General features: G+C 42.3%; 1 protein-coding gene across 6 annotated transcripts in view; it reads left to right on the forward strand.

Annotated features, from left to right (window-relative positions):
* The window catches only part of CAP1 (cyclase associated actin cytoskeleton regulatory protein 1), a 359,457-nt gene that overhangs the window by 339,008 nt on the left and 4,083 nt on the right, over positions 1-16,366 (forward strand). For 2 of the 6 annotated variants that reach the window (XM_067725643.1, XM_067725642.1), the window contains exons 2-8: positions 7,695-7,816; positions 8,457-8,560; positions 10,239-10,316; positions 12,050-12,193; positions 12,295-12,380; positions 14,282-14,387; positions 15,548-15,725. In XM_067725643.1, the coding sequence (XP_067581744.1) occupies positions 7,705-7,816; positions 8,457-8,560; positions 10,239-10,316; positions 12,050-12,193; positions 12,295-12,380; positions 14,282-14,387; positions 15,548-15,725 (808 nt within the window). In that variant the 5' untranslated portion in view covers positions 7,695-7,704. Of the gene's footprint in view, positions 1-7,692; positions 7,817-8,456; positions 8,561-10,238; positions 10,317-12,049; positions 12,194-12,294; positions 12,381-14,281; positions 14,388-15,547; positions 15,726-16,366 lie in introns of all 6 variants that reach the window. The other 4 variants (XM_067725646.1, XM_067725645.1, XM_067725644.1 and 1 more) reach the window with 3 other exon arrangements.

Raw genomic sequence — 16,366 nt, forward strand, 5'->3', positions numbered from 1 at the left:
CATGTTTAATGGTCAGGAGACAAGTGCTGATATTGGGTAGAATTCTTTCCCTCTGCAGGAGACAGGCCTTTCTTTCTGTTTTAATCTAAACCTCAGGTGGCAGTGACTCAGGCACTAAATGTCATTGGTTTCATCAGAGAAACCAAATGCTTGGGGAAGAACAGTGGCTCCTGATTTGGGTTAGATTTAGATGGCATCTTACTGGGGCAAAGTGGTGTCTGTTCTTTGGTTTCTGGGTTAAATCAGCCAACTTGTAAGTATCCTATTAGCATGTGTAGGTTTTGCTCTGTAGCATGTTAGAGTCTAGTGATGAGAATTTCTATATTGTTAGGAGCAGAACTAACTAATGCCTTATAGTTTAGTGGTAGCTTAGGAGAGATATCCAAGTGGAGCTGTTTTGTTTTGTTGTCTTCTATTATAAAGAAATTGTATTACTATGTTAAAAAAATTTTGGAAAACGGGGAAATTGTCTAAAACTCCATCACTCGAATGTGACAAACACTGTAAATTTTGTGTTCTTTTTCAGGTCTTTTTCCACAGTGCATTTAGCTCTTCCCCTGTAATTAGAAGTCTAAGCTAACACAGCATTAAACATCTTCATGCCTATCAGTTTTCCCGTTAGTATTATTTTCTTAGGATAACATCTAGGGAACAGAATTACAAAGCAAAGGCCAACAGAAGCATTTTGAAGCAGATCGGTTGGGCTACCATAGCATACAGGGTGACTTGTGTAGTTGCTTTCTTTTCGATTTTACTTAAGGGTATGACTTAGAGGAACAACTACCTGACAAAGTAGAAAACATTTTAAGCATAGCAACTTCTTATGAGTCGAAATTCATTCCACTGCCTTAATTGCCTGGTGAGAAGAGGCAAGAACTGCAGGAGTAACCTGGTTCCATTTACTTCTGAATGACAGGCAGAAGGAATTGGGTTGCTTGAATTGTTAGAATGATGAGAATATGAAGCAGCTTTGGCAGGAATCACTGACCATTTCTGATTTTGCTTGGTTTCAGACCACAAAAGAAATTGCTGGAGAATCAAGCTCCTGGTTTCTTTTCGCTCTGCATGATATCCCTCCAAAAGCCTATGCAGTCTCATGACTTTATGATGTTTCCTTGCTGATGACTTTGTAAACATTGATCTCTAGCCTTGATTCTTCCCCAAGCTAATTTCTAACTATTTACTGGACATTCCCACTTGGAAGCTTCATCTTCTGTTCAAACTGTGCATACAAAACTGACCTCATCTTCTTGCCTTAGCTAGAACGTGCCAGAAACCTGTTTTTTCCTATAGTGTCATCATTCTCTTACTCCCCTGGATTTGCAACTCTGGAGTCATCTTTGACTCCCTTCTCTGAATGCTACTGTAACTCAGTAGTTAGTACCACACAGTTAATACTTGTTCTGTGTTTAATGCTTAGTTGTTTTGTGTGACCTCCAAGGGCAGAACCAAGATCAGTGGGTGGAAGTTGCAGGGAGACTGGTTTTGCCTCCATATAAGGAAGAACTTTTAAATACTTTGAGCTATGTGAATGGAATGGGCTGCCTCCAGAAGTCTTGGGTTCTCCACACTGAAGGTGTTTGAATAGAGGCTACCTGACTAATTGCTGAGAATGTTGAAAGGTCTGTTCTGTCATCAGATGGTGCTTTCTAGACTCCCTCCTCATCCTGAGAGCCAATGATTCAGTGGAAGGTAGCTTTGTTGCTCCTGCTAGACTCCCTCAGGGTAGAGAAACTATTTTACTGTTAATTCAGGTGCTGGTCACTTAGCGGCCTAAAAGTGATTATTATTTTCCTTTGCGATAGCAAAAATATTTTTTACAGTACCACTTTTTTTTTTTTTTTTTTTTTTTGTGGTACGTGGGCCTCTCACCGTTGTGGCCTCTCCCTCTGCGGAGCACAGGCTCCGGACGCGCAGGCTCAGTGGCCATGGCTCACGGGCCCAGCCGCTCCACGGCATGTGGGATCTTCCCGGACCAGGGCACAAACCCGCGTCCCCTGCATTGGCAGGCAGACTCTCAACCACTGCGCCACCAGGGAAGCCCTACAGTACCACTTTTTTGTTTTGCAGCTAGTTGAACAGCTTTCAACCTAACCTAGACCCTAATATCTTCCCTTTTTTTCCTCCAAAACCCATGCTATCAGACAGTACTTGTAAAAATTTTGCTTTCGTCATATTATTCCTTCTCTCAAAACCCTTGAATGGCTTCACATTTATCACAACATCAAATTCAAATACTGCCCAGGTTTCAGTGCCCTCCATAACCTAGCCCAGCTTGCTTATTTCCCATGAGACTATGTGGGCTCACCTTCTCACACTTTCTGTATATAGCCTTCTTGGTCTCTCTTTGCTTTTGATTGCTCTGGAATGTCTTCCCTTTTTTCTTTAACTTTTTCTGTCAAAATGCCCCACTTCCCTCCTGAAACCTCCTGAGACTACCTTTAGTCCTCATTGATTTCTTCTCCAAGCATGTAGTCATTTATACTATATAATTCAGGACCATACAACATTCTGCAAAGAAAAAGCTCCACTGTATTAGCTGGTAACTTTAACTTTTCCCAATCCAAATGAAATTAGTTAATCTCTAACAGAACTTTAAAAAATATAGTCTTCAGTATTTAGTCCATTGGTATTTCATTTGCGTTGCCCTTCCCAATAAGAATGAAAGCTTCTAGAGGGCAGAGACCGCGGGTCTTCTGTTTCTTCAGTAGCTGTCACAATGCTAAGGACTTTCGTGTTATGAGTGTCTTCTGTGTGCCAGGTTGTTCTAGGTGCTGCAGATTTTGGGGGTGGGGGCAGCTGGGGAGCGGGGTGGGGAGAATGGATAAATTGCCATGTTTCTGGAGCCTGTATTCTATTACATGGTATGCAGCAATAACATTTTACATTTGAACTGCATTTTAAGGCTCCCGAAGTAACTACTCATCTATAAAACCAACTCCTTTGATCCTTACATCTCTGTGTGCTAAGTGAGGGTCCATTAAATGACTATCCTAAACTTACACAGTTAATACGTGGCAGAATTGGGACTTAAACCTTGGTCTCCTGAATCCAAGTTTTATTTAGACTTGGGTAATTAGGACTGCCTCTCCTTCTGAAGCTTTTATGATGAATGCTTAAATAGTTGGGAATCTGCACCTTCATTTACGGAGGCTTACATATAGTTCTTGGCTACTGTCAGTCAGAAATGGCAGGGAGCAAGATTAGGCAGAGCTATAGTTTTCTGCTCTGGCAATTCTGTATTCTTGGGAAAAACCTTATTTTAAATATTTGCTTTCCAAACATGTGTCGTCTACTGAATGTGAAAAAATATTGGCCTCCATAGAGGAAACTGAGAGCAGAGGAATTGAAAGCTGCTAATAATGTGCCTAAAGACACCATAAAGAGACCTTGAACCCACAGTGCTGTGCTTAGCAAACAGCTGGGGCTGCATGCTGTGATGAACCGGTTAGTCACTTAATTGCTTAAAAGAGCCTCAGAAAAGTTGTGCTCAAGGTTAGGTTCTCTCCCACCGGTTGTTTGATACCTAGCAGGCTTTTTAACTTCTGTCAGTTTCTTCATTCTAAAGATGGGGATCAGTATCTTTATAATATATGTCACAGAATTATTTTAAGTCTCAAAAGAAGCAGCAGTTTGATGATATAAAGCACCTACAACTCTAAGGGAGTTCTGTTTTTAATTAATATTATATCATCTAATAAACAAGGTTATCTGCCTTATGGCACTTGGTTTGAAGATCTCTATATCAATTTAATTTCTGCCCAAGAAGGCAGCGTTTATTTGAAAGATGGGAATGTTTGCTAGAGCCTACAAACAGGCAAAAAAAAATGTGTTTTTTTTTAAAGAAAGGAACACCCCCCCCCACACACACACACACTTCTCCCCAGATTTGACACAGAGAGGAGATAACCAGACTTGCGTTGAGGGGAGAAGGGGGTAAAGGCACTTATGTATTTATTTTTCCCAAGGACTTTTATTAACCTATTGTATTTATAGTGCCTACCATGTTTATAGTACTGGAATTACAAAGGCAAGACATGGTCTCTTCTGTAGGGTGACTGCCTGTTGACTATTAAATGACTTTAAACCAGTGTGTTAAAGTGTGGTAGAGATAAGTACACAATGATATGTGGGAGCACATATTGGAAATGCTTCTTGGGGAGGTCATACCTTGGCTGAGACTGAATGGACAGTAGGAATTCTGGAGAGGGGGCAGATTGAGAAGGGAAAACATACCAAACTGGAAAAGCTTCCTAGAGGAGGTGACACCTTAGCTGAATCTGAAAAAGGCAGTAGGAGTTATGAGAAAAGGAACAGGTTGGGAAGGGAAAGCAGCCAAGCAGAGTGGATAGCACTGTAAAGGCTCAAAAGTGAGAGAAAGCATAACTCTTTCTGGAAAATGCAGGTAGTTCTGGGTTGCTGTAGAATGTTGAGGAAAGGTGTGGCAGGAGATAAAACTGGCAGAGTAGTAGGAAATAAAGCAGGGCCAGTTTATGGAAACCCTTGCTTGGACTTTACTCTGAATCACTGTGGTAATAAGGAGAATGGATAAAGAGGGTTTGTAACTGGAATTAGAGGAGACTAGTGAGGAGGTTATTGCAGTAATCTAGGCAAAGTCATGATGACCGAATTTTTATCAATCAGGATGACGACAGGGGCATCTATTTATGATATGCAAGATAGAGCCTATGGATTTTGATGACTGATGAGATTAGTAAGGAGGTCATTTAGTTAATGTTTATGGAATCCTAACCATTTTTCAGGACTGAGCGAGCCAGTCACTTCCACATGTATTTCCTCATTTATTCTCACTATAGCCCTTTGGATTTTATATTGTTGTTGTCCCTGTTTTACAAATAAGGAAGCTGAGGTTGAGAAAGTTTGGTAACACTGAGACACAGAGCCAGTGAGTACCACTATTCAAACTCCCAGTCTCTCTGACTTCTTTAAAGAACAACACTCTTTTTTTTTTTTTTTTTTTTTCCTGCGGTACGCGGGCCTCTCACTGTTGTGGCCTCTCCCGTTGCAGAGCACAGGCTCCGGACACGCAGGCCCAGCAGCTGTGGCTCACGGGCCCAGCCGCTCTGCGGCATGTGGGATCCCCTCAGTCCGGGGCACGAACCGTGTCCCCTGCATCGACAGGCGGACTCTCAACCACTGCGCCACCAGGGAAGCCCCAAGAACAACAATCTTAACCACTATACTGTACTGCTTAACAGTTTCCAGGTTACTATCTTGATTGCTGGTAGTGCTGGATTACTGAGACAGTGAGTCTGGGGGAGCAGTGCTAGGGAAAATGATGAGTTCTGTTTTGGACATTTCAGATGTCCTTTGGGACATCCAGGTAGAGATGTCTAGGTGGAATTCTGAATCCCAGAAGGATGGCCTGAGCTGGATACACTGCTCTGGGAGTTGTTAGTCTATAGGTGGTTGTGGTGGTATCACTCAGCAAGTGGACTGGATAGTAACGCGATAATGGTAGTTGACAGCTTTGGAGTGGACATGACCACCTAAAGAACGAATATGCATACATAAAGAATAAGACAAGGTGTGTCTTTTGGTCCTTCAATTCTAGACACTCTTTCCCATAACATCTCAAATTTAACTCCACCCCCACCAAAAACAAAAAACTAGGAACTCTTCTCCTATATTTGATTTGTGGTGGAATGAGATTAGCTATAATGATAGCTGTTTTGTCTTTTCTCATTCTGCTTAAGTTAAACAGCAGAACCATAGCTTGTTTAGCATTGAAAGCTTAAAGTACAAGTAAAAGATGGAAAAGAAGGAACCAAAATCCATGAAGCTGTATTATTAAGCTTTTCAGATTGGTAAGTATTCACGAACCCTGGCAGCCTTTAGAGATGCTTGTACTGTGTTATCATGTTCACACTGGCCGGAACTTATAGTATCCATTATGTCCGAAGGAACATGTTTTATAACAGAATGGGTGGTATTTATTAATGCAAGGTAGCTTGGGAGTTTATTGCAGTCACTGCCTTTTCCCCTGGGATTTACAGAGTGTGGTGGATTATATGTGTCTGTCCCTGGATAGTATCCAGAATGAACAGGGCAGCAGTTTGGATATTTGGGTGATTGTGCCATAACATAAGGGAGAGTATATTGGATACTTATAGTCTGCTCCATAGTCTGTTCCATTTTGAGTAGAGTACAGATTTGGAGGCTTCTGCTACCTCTTCAGGCCAGCGAATGGAAAGGTTTATTTGGTTCGCATTCTTATTTTTTTCCTTGATTCTTTTTTAAACAACATTCTCTGGCAAATCACCGGGCTCTGAGAGATCAGAGCCTGTACACAGAAAAGAATGGACAGGGATGATATTGTCTTCCTTAGTTTATCTTTTGAGTTGCTTCTCTCTTCCACAGGGAAGACAATGTGTGTTAAATGAGATATTCTGTCATGTAGCTGTCTTTGAGGGAATTATAATTGCTATGGTCATTTTAGGTGGCTTCAAGGGAGTTGAGTTCATTCGGCTTCAGTTGCCTGAATAAATTAACGCTTTGAAATGACATCTCTCCAAGTCAAGTCTTTGATTGTGATTACACTGACTGATTTTTATGAGATCACCTATAATCTAAAGCACTTTATGTCGATGTATATTGATAACATTAACACTCATTTATGTATATTTGTGGGTAACTTTCAGAACCCTTGTTTCTGGAGTTCTGGGATACTATACTTCAGGTTCATTAACTTCTAAAATATTTATTGAACACCTTCTACCTGCCAGGTAGTGGTCTAGATGGTAGAGGATAAACTTGTTTAGGAAACAAACCAGAGACGGTCCCTTCTCTTTTGGAGCTTACTTTCTTTAGGATATTAGACATTGAATGAGGCTAGTTCAGATAAGTTGGTACTTGTGAAAGATCTGTAACAAGCTCTCTGGGTGTGTCTGTTCTCCTTCCCTGCTGCATATCCAGATCCTACCCACCTTCATTTGAAGCCGGCTCAATTGGAAGCTTTGCCATAATAGCCTTATCTGATCCTTCCAGCTGATATATTCTTCCCCTCTCTGAAATCCTGTGTTATTCTCTCTGCAACTTATGTCACCTTAATTTTTTTTTTCTATTTGTTTTACAGTCGTTAGTACACATGTAAAGTCTTCTCTATTAGACAGTAAGTTATTGGGGGCAGGATAAATACCCTATTCATCTTGGTTTTGGGCATTCCATATGTAGGCAGCAGGATGTTGTAGGAAAAAACACAAAACTTAGAGCCGTAAGGCTTGAATTTGAGGACTGGCTTCCCTACCAGCTAACTGTGAGACTATAGGCAAGTCATTTAACTTCACTGAAATTGTTTCCTATCTCTGAGAGTATAGTAATTATCTTTCCATTCCTAAATAGTTGTTGAGAGGCTTAAACTGAGATAATATATGAGACTGTACTTTGTAAATTCTAAATTCTTACACAAATATTTATTTAGTGATATCCAGTAAGTATTTGAATGAGTAAGCATTTGCTTTCAGTTAACACTGTTTCCTGGGTAGTTCTTTTGCTTAATGAAGTCTCTATGATTTTGCAAATATGCTAGACTATCTTCCATCTTATTTTACTGTAAAATGATTCTGTTCCTCAGAATTGGCATCCTCTTCACTCCCAGGGTATTCTTTTTTTCTTTTCTCCCTAGGTTCTATGGAATATTAAAACAACAAATGACATTTGATCTGTTTCAGCAGGTGCTACATTATGGCTGACATGCAAAATCTGGTAGAAAGGTTGGAGAGAGCAGTGGGCCGCCTGGAGGCAGTCTCCCAGGCCTCTGACATGCACTGTGGGTATGCAGACAGTGCTGCAAAAGGTAAGCAGCATACAAGCCAGCAGAACCTTGAGTGGTGAATACTTGAGTGGTGAATACTTGAGTGTCCTGGCCGGAAATTCTTCTGTCGCAGTATATTCCTTCCTTTGGAGCTAACTCCCTAAAACGTTTAATCTAGAAAGTTCATTGCCTATAATTCGTTATTGCTGTGAACGGATAAGGGAGGAAGTGACTTGTGCAGGGAGGCCTGTGGTTAAGTTATTTTAACACGAGAACTTCCTGCTTGTGTGATATTTCCTGTTCTTTCTTTAGCAAAATGACTCTAGTATAAGTCAAATGACAAGTGATATTAAATTTCCTCTCTCCAGACAATTGGCAAATTGGCCATTTTGCACATGCCCAATTGAGTCAGAATGTTAGAGCTAAAAGTAACCTTGAGGGGGATCATTTTGTTTATTTTCATTCTATTGGTAAAGAAAATTAAGCTCAGCAAGAAAACGGGACTTAGCCAGGGTCGCACAAGAAGTTAATGGTGGTTCTGGAGCTAGAACACAGGCTCCTGACTCATGCTCCAGCCTTCTGTTTACTGTGTTACCTTGCCTCTCTGCTTTCATATGGAAGTGCCTTTAACAAATCCTCTTTCTGGTGTGTGACCAATTCTTCGTGGTGTGTCTGTCTTCAGCAGGAACGACTCCATATGTGCAAGCATTTGACTCACTCTTGGCCGGTCCTGTGGCAGAGTACCTCAAGATCAGTAAAGAGATTGGGGGAGATGTGCAGAAGCATGTAAGGAGGTTTGGCCCCTTTTTCCCTCTTTTAAGGACTGGTGGCTTTCTTCAGATCCTACTCATTCTTGGTTGAAGAGCCCCTTGAGAGGCTCCTGGCTCCTTCTCTTCTACCTGCACTGAGGAACTCAGTCCACGCACTGGAACATTTCCTCAGGTTTTTCCAGGCTCCCTGCTTTTATCACATATTCCGCATGGGCTTCTTTTATACAGATAGTTTGCTTCGTGCATAAAATGTGGCTTGGTTCATCTTTGTAGTGAGAACATGCTACCAGCCTGATCCCAGTGTGTTATATAACCAAGCCTGGGGTGGCTTATTCAAAGGAGTCATCATCATGACTTAGCATTTATAAAACTAAGCATGGTACTTATGCTAAAGCTATGCTAATGTGAGTTATTTTCATACTTAGCCCACAGTACGAATGTGAAGTAGGCAATGACAGGTGCCTCTCCACCAACCTCCCTTCATGTGCTGCTACCCACGTTGTCACCCCCGCCCCTACTCTGTCTCTCTCTCTGAGACCCAGAATCCTCCTGCTAGTCTTCTAAGTGATCCTTTGTCAGCAAGAACCATGTTTAGGATCTTCCTGACCCGTCAGCAAAACTGGTTGCTTGATCTTTGGAAGAGCTATTTGGAGCCTCTTATATACCATCTGTTGGCAATGGTGTTAACTCTAGAGGGTGGGACTGGGACTTAGATAGGAGTGTGGGGCTTGCATTTTTACTTTATACAGTAGGTCACATTTGAAAAGGTTTTAAAACGTATCACTTATATATTTTTTTTTTTACTTTTATATTTTAAAAATACAAATCCAGAAAAAATATATGACTTGAATTTGAATTTTTGTATTTGTAGTGCTTATAGCCTCATGTTTCTTAAACGCTTGGTCATGACCTTCAGTAAGAAATACATATTTGTGGGACTTCCCTGGTGGTCCAGTGGTTAAGACACTGCACTTCCACTGCAGGGGGCATGAGTTCGATCCCTGGTTGGGGAACTAAGATCCCGCATGCCGCACAGCGCAGCCAAAAAAAAGAAAGAAAAAGAAAAAAAAGAAATGCATATTTGTAGCTAAGATATAAGTTTCACATTATGCTACTTGTGTTGCACTTTTTTTTTTGGAAATAATTTCCAGTTGATGTATTGCACTCATTGTTCTATTCTCCTTCACTTAATAAAGTGCAGGTTATGGGGTCACAAAGTTGATTTAATTACCTGTGATAGGTCATGGTCCAACTTTTGAAAAATAGCTTTAACACAAAGGAGTAAATACCTTGAGAATTTGAGGCATAAATTTAGGTTTTTGCTTTAACTCTTACCTCTAGTTCTTGAGAACAGATTTGGGAGGGCGGGGGAGGTGATGAGAGGTAAGAGGGATTTTCAGTGCACTTCATATCGCACTGCATGTTCAGTTGCTGACTTGACTTCATCGAAAGCTAGCCCCAATTATCTTCATTTCCAACTCTGGATTATATCCCTGATTAGTTCCAGCAGGAATAATGATATATTAGTCTGCCATCAGTCCCAAGAATCAGGAGTACTTGAAGAAATCAACATGCAGTGCCTGGGTTGCTACCAGAGTACATGCAAGTGGAGGTTTCAGGTTATTCTTACCAGGACCTCTCCAGTTGTAAAGTGTCATTGATAGCTGATTCTTCTCCTTTCCTCTCCTTTTCAGGCGGAGATGGTCCACACGGGTCTGAAGTTGGAGCGAGCGCTCTTGGTTACAGCCTCTCAGTGCCAGCAGCCAGCAGGCGTAAGTTCATTACTAGTTGGTTTGATGCACAGGACAGGTTGAGAGCTTTCTGCTAAGCTATCACAACATGCTAAGATAGACCTACTAGGCTCATGTATGTTCACACCAAGTCCCAGAGGGAGAGTCAGATTTTAAGCGCCACTGTGGGAATGTGCCATTGAGTATATATTTATTGGGCTCTAATGGCTTTTTTTCTATCACTTTACTTAGGACTGTAGTTATCCCTGGGACTTTGCTGCTTCTCTCAATAGACATTCTTAGCCCAAATTCATCATATTGTCCCTTACGCCCTTTGGGACCCAGAGAGTGGTTCTCTTGCTCCACTATGGGTGGGCTTAGTAAGGCTGCTGGGGAGATCCTAAAACTCCTAAAGCACTGCTTCTCCCCTCACCCTTCAGTGGTTAGGCATCTCTCTTTAACTTTATTCCTACCTCAAGATTTTATGCTGCCACAAGTATGAAAATAAATTAGAGAAAATTTAGATTTTTCTCAGAGCCAAACATTTTAGTTTTGTTTCATTTCTTCTTTTTGCATTTGGCTTTCCTAGGCAGAAGGCTAATAAAATAAGTCTTCCTACTAATGCTGTATTAATATCTGTGAACCCTTGGCATGCCTAAATAATGTAAAAATAGCGTAAGATAATGTTAAATATGTTAGACTCTAATTTTTAATCTGTCTCGAATAGTTAAAGCATTTTGTCTAAACCTTTTTTCCAAGCCCACACTTTCCACAACAAATCAGGCAGCTGAGACATTATTATCTTTCCCTTGCTTTAGATCGAGGATTGGCAGACTGTAGTCTGCAGGCCAAATCTGGCCTGACACCTATTTTAAATGAAGTTTTTTTTGGAACACAGCCATGTCCATTCTTTTAAGTATTGTCTGTTGCTGCTTTGTGCACTACAACGGCAGAGTTGAAAAATAGCAACAGAGACCGTATGGCCTGCAAAGCCAGAAATATTTACAGTCTGGCTCTTTACAGAAAGTTTGCCGACTCCTGCTTTAGACTGTTCTCATGCTAAGATCTGAGAAATGAGATGTTCAGGAAACCAAGCTTCGGATGAAAACACAGAAACACAAGATTCATCCATTTTGCTAAGCTGTCTGCTCAAGTGCCAAGCCCTCTAATTGCATTTGATTCAACAGATCTCTTCTCAGCAGCTGCTATATGGCTAGCAGCGTGTTGAGGGCTATACGGATTATAAAAGAGGGCTAAGACAAAGCCCTTGTCTTTGAAGAATCAATGACAAAGAAAAGCATGTTTACATGGGTCCATTAATAAATTGTGCTGGTGTGTGATAAGGTGCCAGAATTGGTTGTGCTGACGATAGATGCTGTAGGAGGCCGGTGTGGTTGGTGGAGTGCTGTCCCTCATGACGCAGAGGAGCACACGGATAGATGGAAAGAGAGGAGCCCAGAAATGAACTAGTGTCTGCTGTTAGTGGGACAGAAAAGAGGCAAGTGGCAGAAATGGTAGAATTTTGTGGTACAGCTGGAGTATGGGTCCTGATCATGAAGAACCACAAAATCCAGCCTGGGTAGTTAGAGCTGTCTAAGGAGAGTGAGATGATGAGCAGTATTGTAGCCATGTGAATCTTTGCAAGATAAATACAGAGTTTATTTGCATGCTGTTGTAGTTCGTGAAGAATTCTTGCCTTGAGGATCAGAGTTGAGCAACATAAAGGCTTCTATAAAAATACACTAACCTCAGTCTTTTCTTGCATCTTTTTCTAGAATAAGCTTTCCGATTTGTTGGCACCCATCTCCGAGCAGATCCAAGAAGTGATAACCTTTCGGGAGAAGAACAGAGGCAGCAAATTGTTCAATCACCTGTCAGGTGTCAGCGAAAGTATCCAGGCCCTGGGCTGGGTGGCTATGGTGAGCGGCACAGCTTCCATGGGAGGGAAGGGACAGATTGAAAGAGGCAAGGTGATATGGCTGGAGAGGCCCCAAGTCACTGACAGCTTCTCTTTTTCTAGGCTCCCAAGCCTGGTCCCTATGTGAAGGAAATGAATGATGCTGCCATGTTTTATACAAACCGAGTCCTCAAGGAGTACAAAGACGTGTAAGTCCAGCCTGTCCTCAAGGGGTAAAGGACAAACCCAGCTGGTTACTTGCTGGAGTAGTGCTTTGTGTTAAGTTAAGACTGCCTTTGGCTGCTGTGTTGGTTCTCTTATCTCAGGGCTGCTTTTTGGAAAGTTTGATAGATATTGGCTCATAGAAGCTGTATTTGCAAGCAGGAAGTGTTTCTGTTTCCTCTTCTGCTTTTTCTCCAGGGTTTGTAGAGGACTTTTTTTTTTTTTTGTGGTACACGGGCCTCTTGCTGTTGTGGCCTCTCCCATTGCGGAGCACAGGCTCCGGACGCACAGGCCCAGCGGCCATGGCTCACGGGCCCAGCCACTGCGCAGCATGTGGGATCTTCCCAGACTGGGGCACGAACCCATGTCCCCTGCATCGGCAGGCGGACTCTCAACCACTGCGCCACCAGGGAAGCCATGTAGAGGACTTTCGAGTCTTCTCATCCTTACCCTTCCAGGTTTAGGAGGTAAAATGGTCTAATGCCCTTTTATTTGCCTGTGTGGTCAAGATTTTGTTCCTTTGTTGAAAACTTCTAACTGGCCCAGTTGCAAAAGATTCAGTAAGATTTACTAGAAAATTACCCTGACTATTCACGTGGTCAGGTAAAGTGAGATGAAGGCTGCCTGACCACTGCAGGTATTGCACAAGGGGAGTCATTGTACGTCCAACCACACGTGGCCACCAGTGTCTACTTCTCCATTGCTGGTTTTGAGCTGGAGTGACTGCAGGCAGGTATTACTTAGCTGCATAACTCTCCAAACCCTTCCTTTCTTCTATCCATCATCAGTTATCCAACATCTGTGAAGGAATAAGCCTTCATGTGGGTGAAAAATGTCCCAGAACACCAGGCTGCTCCTTGATCCTTCCAGTAACCTGGGATTAAGCATCACAATGTTTTCATTATACTCCACCATATACTCTGCAATTTACAGTTGAGGAAATTAGGCTTTATGCTAAACAATCATAAACTCTTCCAGCTAATAATGTATAAGAAGAGAGGAGGACTTCCCTGGTGGCACAGTGGTTAAGAATCCACCTGCCAATGCAGGGGACACAGGTTTGATCCCTGGTTGGGGAAGATCCCACATGCCGCAGAGCAGCTAAGCCCATGCGCCACAACTACTGAGCCTGCACTCTCAGCCCACGAGCCACAACTACTGAGCCTGCATGCCACAACTACTGAAGCCCGAGCACCTAGAGCCCGTGCTCCGTAACAAGAGAAGCCACTGCAATGAGAAGCCCACGCACCACAACGAAGAGTAGCCTCCCACTCGCCACTACTAGAGATAGCCCACGCGCAGCAATGAAGACCCAAACGCAGCCAAAAAAATTTTTTTAACTTTTTTTTTAAATTAGAGAGAGGAGACTTGAACTATAGTGCAGTGCTGTTTCTATAATTTAATACTGACTATTTCCTCCTAACAGAAGTTTTTATTTTTAATTTCTTAGGAGGGCATACTTTTGACATAAGGCTTATGCTATAAGGCACTTGAGTTTCTTGGAGTCCTAGAGATCCACAGTGATGCTCGAGAGACCTCTCTACCATGGCTTCATGCACAGAATGTTTGCTTTTATCAGTTTTGTATATTAGGTTCTGCCTAAGGTCTACTTTGAAATAGTGGTTTTGCTACTTTTAAAAAATGTTTGAGGAATACTGCTGTAAGAGATAGAAAGATATAATCTGGAGTCCCTATCCATATGGACTTTGGTCTAATTAGGGTAAGAGAATAGGTTCAAAAAAAGAAGGAAAGCTCAGTTACGCCATTGAGCAGAGCCTAAAAAACGCCACAGGCAAGAGGATGTGAGTTCACAGATAGGAGGGGATCTGGAATCACTATTGTAATGTACCCTGACTGCCTGTGATGAGTTCTTCTTTAATTCTCCCAGGGATAAGAAGCATGTGGACTGGGTCAAAGCTTACTTGAGTATATGGACAGAGCTGCAGGCTTACATTAAGGAGTTCCATGCCACTGGCCTGGCCTGGAGCAAAACGGTGAGTGCTCCTCCCCTCCCTTCATCGCTCCAGGAAACCTCCAGGATCTGCAGGTTTCTTAGACTTTAGCACTACCAAGGTCTAAGAAGGAATGTTAGTCTTCAGAGTGGAGGGTAGAAAGAAAAAGGAGAGAAGGAAAGGGGAAAAAGAGTAAAGAAAGCAAGGGTCAGAGAAGGAATAGTCAGTTCTATTCAGCATCAGTAAACATGGGTCAGGGACAATGATTGGGCTGGAAGGAGAGACAGATGAGTTACACTGTGCCAACCCTCAAGAAGCTTAAAAATACAGATACGAAACCCCACTTCAAATCACCAAGCTAAGTGCTATAATAAAGGTACACACTACAGAGTATGAAGAAGAGAAGAATGATTCTCACTGGGAGAGACTGTACTTTGAAGAGGTATACTCAGACTTTTCAGGTATAGGACAGAAGTGGGAGAAATGGGAATGCTAGTAAACAGCAAAGCTTAAACAAAGTAAATGCAGAGTAAGTGTAGAGATTGGTCATCTGGCTTCAATAAGGAGAGAGAGTCACATATTTAGGAGGAAAGGCTGGAAAGGAAGGTAGTTGAGACCTTTAGACTTTATAATAGGTGATAAGTAACTATCAGAGGTATTTGAGCAAGAGAGTGATAATGATCCTATTTGTCCTTAAAAGAGTCTTAGCATATAGGTTAGGGGTAAGGGCTTATGCTCAGACTATGGAAGTGCTCATGGCACTAGGGGCTGGTACAAAAAAGAATGAGATATAACCAAGGTAATAAACTGATTTAATGACATCGAGGGGGTTGGAAGACTCAAAGAAGATTGAATGGTCAAGCTTGGTTGATAATATCTCTCACTGAAATAGAGACATGGGTGTGATGGTGAAATCAGTCTTGGACTTTGTGAGTCTGAGGTACCAGTGACACACTAAGTAAGTATTTAGAACTATAGGTTCAGAGCTGGAAAAATGTGAAGGTTGAAAAACGGAGTTGAGTTGGATCCTTGGGAAAGGGTGAGAAGGAATAAAGCCAAGTTGGGTGTGGGTAGGGAGCATTAATCATTGCATCAAGGGCCACAGTGGGTACCCCATGTATCTTGGACACATGCAGGGCCCTACTGGGGATGGTACAGAGGGGAAGAGACGCTGACTGTGTTACCTGCACTTACTGTTCCAGGGGCCTGTGGCAAAAGAACTGAGTGGATTGCCATCGGGACCCTCTGCTGGATCGGGTCCTCCTCCCCCCCCACCAGGCCCACCTCCCCCTCCAGCCCCCACCAGTTCAGGCTCAGATGAGTCTGCTTCACGCTCAGCACTGTTTGCACAGATTAATCAGGGGGAGAGCATCACACATGGTAAGTGAATGCTTTGGCAAGAAGAGTTGGTGAATAAGTTGTTTTGGCAAGAACTTACCGACTAGAGACCTGACAGTCTGTAAACCAGAACCGTGGTTTGTATATGGGAGATTCATTTGGGGTGTCACATTCCTTCAGGTTGCCTAAAGGGATAGCAGAGCTGGCTCAAATGGAAATTGACAATGGCTCATTATAGTTTGGGGAATCTCTCTCCTCAGAGGAAAGTGATTTAATATTAAGGGGCATATACAGAGTACCTACCCTGTGGTGACAAGACGTGGTGCTGGCAGTTTTCCCTAGAGGTTTTTCCCAGTTACCGTGTGGTCTCTTCAGGAGGTCATCTTGGAGGGGGTGGTTCACGTCCTCAGAGGGTGTATGTTAGTCATATGGAAAATTTGCGTAAGAATGACCTGATGTTGGTGTAGAGAAAGTAGACACCCTTATACACAGTAGGTGGAAGTCTAAATTATACAGCAGTCTCCTAGGAATCTACCTATAAAAACACTGAAAGAACAACTTTTATACATTGTTGTTCACAGTAGCTAAAAATGGTGTAACAACCTGTATATCCCACTGTAAGAGAAATGGTTAACTGTGGTATGTTCCTCTTGACGCAATACTATGCAGCCATTAAATCTTTT

The sequence above is a fragment of the Pseudorca crassidens genome, chromosome 2 (genome assembly GCF_039906515.1).
Source record: "Pseudorca crassidens isolate mPseCra1 chromosome 2, mPseCra1.hap1, whole genome shotgun sequence".
Classification (NCBI taxonomy): domain Eukaryota; kingdom Metazoa; phylum Chordata; class Mammalia; order Artiodactyla; family Delphinidae; genus Pseudorca; species Pseudorca crassidens.